The sequence below is a fragment of the Gymnoscopelus microlampas genome, assembly GCF_963454915.1.
Source record: "Gymnoscopelus microlampas genome assembly, chromosome: 21".
Classification (NCBI taxonomy): Eukaryota; Metazoa; Chordata; class Actinopteri; order Myctophiformes; family Myctophidae; genus Gymnoscopelus; species Gymnoscopelus microlampas.
Window position 1 is genome coordinate 37,601,445 of NC_139958.1, and position 10,411 is coordinate 37,611,855.

Here is a 10,411-nt window from a genome sequence, read left to right on the forward strand (position 1 = left end):
TGATCCTAGTAAAGTCTAAGCTTAACACCAGAAATGAGCCCCCCCCCCCCCCGCCCCAACTGTTTACTGTACATATACATTTTATTGCTACTATATGTTGATGATGTCTTGTATATTATTGTATGTCTTTAAATGTCTTGATGAATTGAATACACAGGACCACAATGGAAACAAGCCCTCACGGAGAGAGGGGTGAGGGGGGGCACAGAGAGAGAAATAGCCCAACAGGGACCACTATGATACAGCCTACTATGATGCAACCTATTTGACCCAGTTAGATTCATTGCCATGTTATAGCTGATTTTGCTGATTGTCAGTTTTCAACTTTATTTCCTCCCCTATAGGCTGCCAGTTTCACACTATAGTTTCATACTATAGTTTCACACTATAGTTTCATACTATAGTTTCACACTATAGTTTCATACTATAGTTTCATACTATAGTTTCACACTATAGTTTCACACTATAGTTTCACACTATAGTTTCACACTGACCTGGACGAAAATATGCTAAACTGTCCCACAGGGTGTCCCATCATGCTACCATAACAAGCACACTGGTTTTCACTTTTTTGAAGAAAAAGTCCAGTTCCGTGCCATTACCAGATCAGGCCTATCTCCATTTCTCTCATCCAGTGGTGGAAAGTAACTAAGTACATTTACTCAAGTACTGTACTTAAGTACAAGTTTGAGTTATTTTTTTTTTACTTTACTGGAGTATGTCCACTAGTATTTTACTTCTACTCCACCACATCTAAGAGGCAAATATTGTACTTTTTACTCCACTACACTTTAGTTACTAGTTACTTTGTAGATTTTGATTATTACAAAACACACATTAACCACTTCAGTCCTATATACATTTCGGCCATTTGAAAATAGCCGATCTACAAGCTCACAATGTGATGCATTGTGAGGTTTTCAAAAGATTTGTATACATTTTGAAAACTTGTGAAATGGGACATTCTGCATAATGAGTACTTTCTACTTTTGGTACTTTAAGTACATTTTGTGATTTTGATACCAATACTTTTTTAGTTTTACTCAAGTAAATTTTCAATCACAGACTTTTACTTGTACAGAGTATTTCTATATTGCTGTATTGATACTTGAGTACTTTTTCCACCACTGTCAGTAGTAGGCCTAGATCTCCACTTCTCTCAGCAGACAATGGATATGCCTAGTACATTTTTTGTGATGACTGATGGTGGGGGGCCGGGGGGTCCCACTCCCCTCATGCAAGCGACCCCCCCCCCCCCCCCCCCACACACACACACACACACACACACACACACACACACACACACACACTGAACCAACGGATCGTGACGCTGAGAGCCATGATTGGACCATTGGACCTAATCACTGTGTGTGTCTGTGTCCACCAATGGTCAAGAACTGGTTTAGGATATGAACCCCAGGCCACTGAGAGGCCATATCACATCACAGACTGGATGGGAGTCAAAACGGGTCGGATCCCCTCGCCTCGACACGTGACTCCAGATCAAGAAGAGAGAATCTTTGAGCTTTTAATTGAACTTTTAACGAGTGTTTAATATAATCTAGTCGTCATGGCAACACGGGACGCGACGGACGCCCCCTCCCCCCAGACAAAGCCAGGTATCTATCATCGTCAAGTCTTTGTGCTGCTGATCTTTCTGCTTCATTTACCATCCGCCGTACGACGGTGTCGCCAGTGTTGCCAAGTCTGCTTATTATAAGCGACTTTGGGCGTGTTTTTCTGTAAAGTAGCTTGTAAATATTGGTAGTTGCGGGTTTAGGGGCTTTTTTCTTACGTGTAGTTGCTTTTTTGGGCTTGTTTCCTACTGCTGTTTACTTTTCAAGGACCCCCAAATGTCTATGTATTTGTCCACGGACCCCCCATCTGAAAACATTCTGTGCCAGGGGACCCCCGTACCAGATTTGTGTTGTTAAAATGTTTCAAAAATATTCTACATTTTCTAATTTTCTTCAAGATTTAAAAAAAAAAAATAGCAGATCTAAAAGCCCGTAGATTGGCTTGTAGATCAGCTATTTAAAAAAAAAACGATTCAGGGCTTGTGTAGGCTAGTCGCTTCTTTCGGGCTTGTTTTCATAGACATGGATGCTTGTTTATCTCGCAAAACCTGGCAACACTGCCCCCCCACCCCCCCATGGACGGTTAAAGCAAACTTCATTGACAAACAAACGCAGGCGCTACAACTACCTAAACATTCCTTCAAGGCGTGGAATGTAAATACATGTAAAACATAAAACTTAAAAACCCGTCACAAAGTAGCCTTTACCCACTTCAGAGTTTACCTAAAGTTTACTTTTAAATGTGTTTCAGAAAATGTCTGAAGTAGTAATAAAGTGTGGAGAAAAGTATCTAGTGATGCCCATCGTTCATATAGTATTACTATATTGTGTCGTCTATCAGCTTAGTGATCATTGTTTTTTTCCCCAGTGGATCTTCCTTAATTAAAATGCTTTAAGGAGCAAAATAAACTTGAAAAAATATACATTTTCTTTGTATTTGTGTTAAAACAAGTGGAACACGTGTTTGGATTGTGGTGGATATTGCATAGTGTTTATCAAAGTTTAGTGATCTATATTGTCTTTCCAGTGGATCTTCCTTTATAAAATACTTTTAATGAGCAAAATAAAATTGGGAAAAATAGACATCTTTATTGTTGTGTGTGTCTTAAAACAATTGAACACGTGTTTGGATTGTGGTGGATTGCATTGTGTGTAAAAAAAAAAAAAATCCCCATTCCAGATGATGTGTGTAATGATGTGTAGTTGCAGTGTTTAAAGCACAGTGGGTGTCAATATAAAGTGACGGCCATATTTGCCGGCGCCGCCGCCGTTGTTGTAAACAAAAAGTGAGAGACAAGGACGCTTCAGTGAATTTTCGGGTCATTTTTATTTCTTTCATTTACGATGTCTCTGGGAATGTCTTACAAACCCAACGTCCATCAGCCCATGCCGGGAACTTCTGGCAACCCGGGTAAGATGAAAATTACACGAAAAACGAAAGCATCCAGCCGTTAGATCGAGTGTTAAATTCGGGGTCTCGGCGAATACCTGGAGAAAGACCGTGTGCGTGTAGTTTTTTTTTTGGTCCAGTTATACATATAGGGTCAGATCCATGGGAGCTAGTAGGCTAATTCATATCCGCCATTATTACTAATGTAAAGAGTCCCATCCGTTACACGGCAGCGCTGCTAACATCAACGGTTAAATACGGATAAAGATTAGATCCCCGCGTCGGGGGGGTCCGCCGACCTGTGTCCACATTAAAAGCCGTGGGGGCCGCCGCTACATTGTGACAAAAAAAATGTATCACTTTGGCTTCTTGAAGCAGCCCTTGTTCCGTTTCCTCCATGATACTCCAGAGCCGCTGCTGCTGATTGATCTGCCAGTGAATGTCTTTTTTTTTTTTTTTTTTTTTAACGAAGCTTCGAGGACACCTCGCGTTAGACGACGTGAACTGCAAGTTAGCCCCGGGGCTCAATGCCGTTTTCGGGTTTCTGATCCGGTCTGGAGCGGAAATGACTTTACGTCATCAGGTTGGCCGGAACCGCTGACCGGAAACGTCTGGTGCCGTGCAACCCGTTATATTATACCTCTATGGTGCAACCTCCGAAATGATTCCCCTGGTTTAAAATGTGTTTAGTTTGGTATAAACGTTTCGTTTCTTTAGGTATAATAATGGTTTGGTTTATGTCCATCTTTTATTCTAACTCGTGGCGCGACTAGCAAGACTAAACTAATTGATTGGCTTTATGTGGGGAACAAAAACAATGTGACGCCAACCGGAACCATTTTTTTCTAATCTCTAAACCGGATCACAAGAGCCAGTTTGGAACGAATACCAGGCTTTCCTCCGCGGTGACGCGAGGTTACTGCCAGTGGAAAAGCAGTGATTGTTTCTTTTTAGACTCAGACCTACATACAACTCAATGTACTTACAAATTGTGTTCACATTATCATAAAAGACATAGTGTCAATAGACACATTTATAATACTATAATTTTTTTTTGTTTTAAATCTATGGGGTCCCAACCTAAATTAACTCGGAGTGGAATGGAACAGTTTGGTTCTAGCCTTGGATCAAATATGGCGGTAAGGCCACTTTGGCCTCAGGGCGTATAATTTTTTTGAGGGACAGAACGTTGGGGCCACGATTTGCATTACTTCTGCTTTGTTTGTTTCATCTTATATTGAATCATTCAACTGTTTATCTTTTTCTTTTAGCAGTTGGAAACATCCAGTCTCCCTCAACAGCCAACTTAGCCACATTACAGAATTTACAGTCCTACAGACCCCTTCTGAATGACTACGGATCACCCTCTTTAGGATTCTCACAGGTATTTATTTTCATGATTATAATGTCTATACAGGACAGTCAGGATTTGTACTTTAACATACTTTACACTTTAACAAATATAACGAATGAATCCACAAAAACAAATATAACAAATTAACCCACAACCTTTGATTACATTTGTACACTCAGATAAATGAATTGGGATTAAGCAGAGAATTCTACTGATATGTTTAGCATCAATGTCAATTTAAACGATTAATCGGTTGGTTGACCAAGGCTTTGTTAGTTGATTGTTTTTTTTTATTAATGCTATATTTCCATAAACATTTCTTGATATAACCCTTTAATTCTGCCATTTTATAACTTCTAATAGCAAGTAGCCATTGTGAAATAAACATAAGAATGTGTAGTTCTCAACCTCACCAAAAGGCTGGTGTCTGTATAATTGTATGCAGTACACAATGTTGATTAAATCAACTTCTGTAATTTATTAGTCCACAAGATTCTGGCTATTAGTCGACTAAGAATGTCTAGTCGAGGACAGCCCTATTTGGCACAGACCATTTTTACAGTATGTATGATATTCATGATGAAGGAGGTTATGTGATGACACTGTAACAAGCAAATTGTTTTATCAACCTCATAAACCCTATACTTTGTTGACCGGATTCCTCCAGCAGTCTAGGCCCCCTCCTTTTTTCCCTCTACACTTGTCTTTGCTGAAATTAGCCGATCTATTGTATGATCTGCTGTTTTCACCTAATGTTTGCCCTAGAATAGGGACATCTTACTCACTCAAATAATTGCGATTGACAATTTAGTTGTGTTTCTGTTGTTGAACATTATGGAACATTATGAAAAACAAATAACTTGCATAATGTAATAACTTTATACTTATAAAAACATGAATAGTTGAAAACTATTTCCACTATTTTTGAAAATGTTTGAAAACATTTTTCAACATGGTAATGAGTATGACGATTATGCAAAAAAATAATTGCAATTATCTCAAATAATTGCGACTAGGCGATTATGTAATGATTGTGACAGGCCTAAGTGTTCTTATCTCTTCATTCCAGGGCTCTAGTGGTAACCAAGTGCCTCAGAGCAAGTATGCAGAGCTGCTGGCCATCATCGAGGAGCTGGGGAAGGAAATCAGGCCAACATATGCAGGGAGCAAGAGTGCAATGGAGAGACTGAAGCGAGGTACTGTACACCAGTTGTTCTCAAACTGATATCAAATTGATGTATATTTGGCCGCAGACCCCGATCGGAAAATAGTTTGTGCCAGGGATCCCCAGAAGAAAAGATTCATGTTCAAGGGAAGGGGGAGGGAAGCCCGGGCGGGGAGGGTGATATTTGTAACTGCCCGTACTCCTACGGGCAGGTGACGGGGTCACCTGTCAGCAGGGAGTGTTGGACGTGAGGAGTAGGGCGAAGGCTCTACGTCCTCCCGGTGGGGGCTCCTCACTGGCAGGTGAGTCAGTAGGATACGACAGCAGTGGCGACACAAATGTGTGTGGGGAGGATCAATTGGCATAACGGCATATTAAGTAACATAACTTCCATCCACCTTCAGGGTTCAGATTTGAATGAGTAACAACTTATCTATTATTTGAACTCTATTTCCACAGGTATAATCCATGCTAGGGGTTTGGTGCGTGAGTGCTTGGCTGAGACTGAGCGGAATGCACGGTCCTAGCTATGAAGAAGACACTGTCCTCTCCTCAAGAAGAACAAGATGTGTGTCTCTCATTTTGAAGAAAAAAAAATAAAACTCTTGCATGGTATTTCCTTTGAGAAGAGGAACAAGGAATGGATTTTCTTTTTTTTTTCTTTTTTGAAAATATCATAATGGTGACATGACTTGTGAGTTTTTTCCTTATAATTATTATTACTATTTGTTTTTTTTTGTTTTTTTTTGGGGGGGGGGTGCATTAATGTCTCTAGATTATTGGAATACAAATGATAGGAAACGATACGTCTTTTTTTTTTCTTTATGCCCCATTTTGAGGTCATAGTTTTGACTTTATATTTAAAACAGTGACTTATGCATGCTAATGGGCTCATGATAGCCTACTGGGTAATTGTTGACACTGCATGGCCTGTACAGAGCTAGACTAGGAGAGGAGACTAGACTTTTTGATAAATTCGGTCTGTTTTTCAGACCCTTACACGGGTGAGTAGAGCTTGATTTCTAATTCGCCGTACGGCAGTTTCTGCGCGCGACACCGCCGTGCTCCGGAGTACGAATCAAGCATGAGCAAAGGACAGAAATGTGCCAAATTAATTGGTTCGTTCATGTTGAGGTTGTTTTTTTTGGTATAAAAAGGAAAATGCTGTTACTTGCATCTTTGTATGTATTTATTACTCAGTGTAATAAATTGTATTTTCAGTTTAGTTGTCATTGCGTAATTAATGTGAACTGCACTGTTCATTGTCCAGTTTGTGTGAAACATTTGTGGTAGTTTAATCTCATGAACCATAACGTTCTGGGGGTGCACTTTTGGTGCTGTGAAAGAACAGTTCTTGAATTATGGGTTCTTTCTTCTTTTCCTTTATTTACCCAGGGTAGTAGCTGAGCACAAGTGCTCATTTTCAGCAACGCCCTGCACATAGAAACACACAGACAGACAGACACATTAAAACCTGGGAGCTGACTAGTACAACCACAGTCTTATACTGTTGGCCACTACGCAGCTCCACTGGAGCAGTTGGGGTTCAGTGCCTTGCTCAAGGGCACTTCAGTGGTGTTGGGGAAGTGGTGGTGTTGGGTGGTGTTGGGGAAGTGGTGAATATTCACCACTTCCCCACCCAGATTTTTCCTGCCGGTCCGGGGATTCGAACCGGCAACCTTCCGGCAACGAGGGCGCTCCTCTAACCTTTAGGCCACCACTTTAGGCCACCACACAATTGACCATTAGAACTGCCGATGGATCTTTCTTGTATGACAATGTCATGGTGTAAAGTAACTAAGTACACTACATGTACTCAAGTACTGTACTTAATTACAATTTTGAGGTATTTTTTACTTTCTTCAGTATTTACAATTTTCAATACTTTTACTTCCACCCCACTACATCTCAGAGGAAAATATTGTACTTTTACTCCACTACTACTCCACGAATATGAAAACTTTAGTTACTTTGCAGATTTGGATTAATATAACAAGATTTCCCATACATTTTGAACTTGTGAAATGGGACATTCTGCACAATGAGTACTTTTACTTTTGGTACTTTAAGTATATTTTGATGCCGATACATTTTGAGTATGGGACTTCTACTTGTAACAGAGTATATCTACATTGCAGTTTTGAAACTTTTACTTAAGTAAAACATGTGAGTACTTCTTCCATCACTGAATGTCATTGATCTTTTAAACCAAATCCCATCATCGGTATAGCTTTTCGCATACACTTGATATCTCTAATGACGGCAGGTGGTTATCAGGAGAATACAGGTTATTATCCACTTAAACCTAGTACTTCATCGACTGGAATCAGTTGACCCCCAGGGGTCTATACTACAGTAGCCCCCCTCCTGATTTCCCTCTACAACAAACCTCTTAGCCGAAAATAAAATAACTTATTTAAGCTCACAATGTGTCACATTGCTATGCGTTGTGAGCTTGTAGATCGGCTATTTTTGCTGAATGTTCACCCCCAGAATAGGGACGCTAGGGTCCATGTTAATATACAGTCAGGAAACAGGCCCATTATGAGGCTGGTTTCCTATTGTTCTAAAGAAGATTTCCACATGAAGAAATCTTTAGTCTGCATTTGAGACACGTTATGAGCTTGTAGATCGGCTATTGTCAGCAAAGAAATCTGGAGTTGAGGCAAAATATGAGGGGGGCCAAGTCTAGACCCCTGGGGAACCCCGGGTCAGCAAATACACAATTTTGGATGCTACAGGATGTCAACAACAGAATGTTTACCCCTTTCATTTAAAGTCAGTGAACATGGTGATATTCTGTGATGCTAAATAATGAGAACAGTTGGTTTATATTTCTGCTGAAGGCTAAAGTTTGATCTATTGCTCATTTATAACCACATTTAGATAATACTAATATGTGTGATTAGGAGTGTAGACCATTGTTAATCTGGATTTGACCTTCTGTGTGATCCTTGTTTTGAAACTCCACTGCCTGTTGTTCTGCTACAGTTGATATGATGCTATTGCAGCCTTCAAGTCAGAGAGCTGCCACGGGTCATACCTAGCCTCTGCATGCTGTTGTGAATGATAATGAGACCATAACAGTCATTGATGGCGTCCACACTCACTTCTAGGAGTCCTAGACTAGGACACTGTGTTTTACAGTAAAAGTGTTCATTGATGAATACGATGCATTTAAATATTAGTTGTTACTGCTTGCTTTTCATGGTCTTTTTTTAGGTCACTGAGTATCATTCAAAATTATGAACCGCTCGAATAATTCGTTTTTAAGAAGGCATGTGTCATTTAGCATTGAACAATTAACTAAAAATAATTCAGATGTAGCACTTACAGTACATACTGTAACCATACTGAGTCCAAAGGCAAGACACAAGACACATCTGACACATTTCTGGTCAAGGCCAGTTCAGTTGCCAAACTAATTGAACACATTGGTATTTCAAATGCAGTTTACTTTAGTGTAATTTATTATAGGTCTATATTGTACAACAATAATTTGATTATAACGTGGTCTCAACTCTGTATGCCTAACAGTCAAGATGTTTTTCTGTTGATCTCAAGTCTCAAGTTCAGTCATTTCTGAACTATTGATCTGCAGTACACTGGCCTGGGGAAGGTTTATCACACATATTGTTCTATATTCAGTTTTCATATTTTTTCATAATGTTACTTTTTTCACTTATAAACTTCTAAAAGGCTTCATGATGTTCTTCATCCCTTCATCATCAATTCAATTTGTTTAGCAAACATCTTGTTGCTTATTAGGCTTTACAGAAAAAATAAAAAAATAAATAAAATAATTTAAAAAATATATATATATATTTTTAGACAAAATAATATATATAAATAAAATAATAATTTGGAATTTGGTAGTAGCCTATTCTGTAGCCTATTCTGTTCTTTTTGGCAAGCATCACCGTCGTTCTACGAAGTATAAATGCCATTTGCGATGCGACCAATCGGCGTTGTTGAGCTGTGGAGCAGATCTACAAGAGGTGTAGCGGACGCCGGACAGCACCTCGTAACAATGCCGGGCTTGTAGATCTTCTCTTTTTTTTGGGCGCGCGACGCCGTCGTACGGACGGAATGTAAACTCCCCATTTGTGACCAATCAGCGGTGATCTGTGGAAACGTTGCAGCAGCGGGCGGACGGCAGGGTTGCCATGTCCGCTTATTATAAGTGACTTTGGGCTTGTTTTCCCTGTAAAGTTACTTGTAAATATTTGTAGTTGCGGGTTGCGGATTTTTGGGGCTTGTTTCTATAGTGTAGTTGCATATTTGGGCTTGTTTCCTAATGTTGTTTCATTTTCATGTCAAGGACCCCCTGATTAATATGTATTTGTCCGCACTCCGCAGAAGCAGATCCCCCCCATCTGAAAATATTTTGTGCCAGGGACCCCATGATACAAGTTTCAATCCACAATTACTAGATACCCCCCCCCCCTTATTTGAAAATAGCAGATCTACAAGCTCACAACGTGTAGCATCGTGACACGTTGTGAGCTTGTAGATCTGCTATTTTCAAATAGCCGGTAGCCCCACTGGTTCTCAAACTCTTTAGCTCAGTCAACTCAAGACCCAAAAGAGTCTTGAGCTAATGGCAGTGTACCAAAAAAAAGGCTGGGTTTCCGAGGCTAATGGCAGTGTGGCTATTTTCACTACTTCTTAAACATTTGTTTTCTAATCTATGGAATTTCTTTGTTTTTTATTCATGAAATTCTTTTGAAAAATCATTGAGTTTGTTTTTAATTCATGAAAATGATAATAATTGTAAAAACATATATAGGAAACAAAAAATAAAGGGGTATTTACTTGTGACCCATACAAATGTGTCCGCGACCCACAAATGGATCCCGACCCACTGTTTGGGAAACAGTGCTATACCCTATATAGTTAACCTCGCATCACCAGACTTTCCACCG

General features: G+C 39.7%; 1 protein-coding gene across 2 annotated transcripts; it reads left to right on the forward strand.

The window, feature by feature from the left end:
* The first annotated feature begins 2,822 nt into the window (after positions 1–2,822).
* cdk2ap1 (cyclin dependent kinase 2 associated protein 1) lies at positions 2,823–6,707 on the forward strand. Of its 2 annotated transcripts, none has more exons than XM_084046015.1 (4): positions 2,823–2,988; positions 4,242–4,351; positions 5,391–5,517; positions 5,946–6,707. In XM_084046015.1, the coding sequence occupies exons 1-4, from the start codon at positions 2,922–2,924 to the stop codon at positions 6,011–6,013; spliced, it is 372 nt and encodes a 123-aa protein (XP_083902141.1). In that variant the 5' UTR covers positions 2,823–2,921; the 3' UTR covers positions 6,014–6,707. The 2 variants fall into 2 exon arrangements, with proteins under 2 accessions (XP_083902141.1, XP_083902140.1); XM_084046014.1 differs by having other exon boundaries at positions 2,826–2,988; positions 4,239–4,351.
* Positions 6,708–10,411: the final 3,704 nt, after the last annotated feature.

Bases quoted from the DNA above. Each gene is read 5' to 3' on its own strand.
- cdk2ap1 (XM_084046014.1), top strand. From the start codon at position 2,922: ATGTCTCTGGGAATGTCTTACAAACCCAACGTCCATCAGCCCATGCCG. The intron at 2,989-4,238 runs GTAAGATGAAAA...TTTTTCTTTTAG, and splicing joins GGGAACTTCTGGCAACCCGG to CAGTTGGAAACATCCAGTCT. The intron at 4,352-5,390 runs GTATTTATTTTC...TCTTCATTCCAG, and splicing joins CCTCTTTAGGATTCTCACAG to GGCTCTAGTGGTAACCAAGT.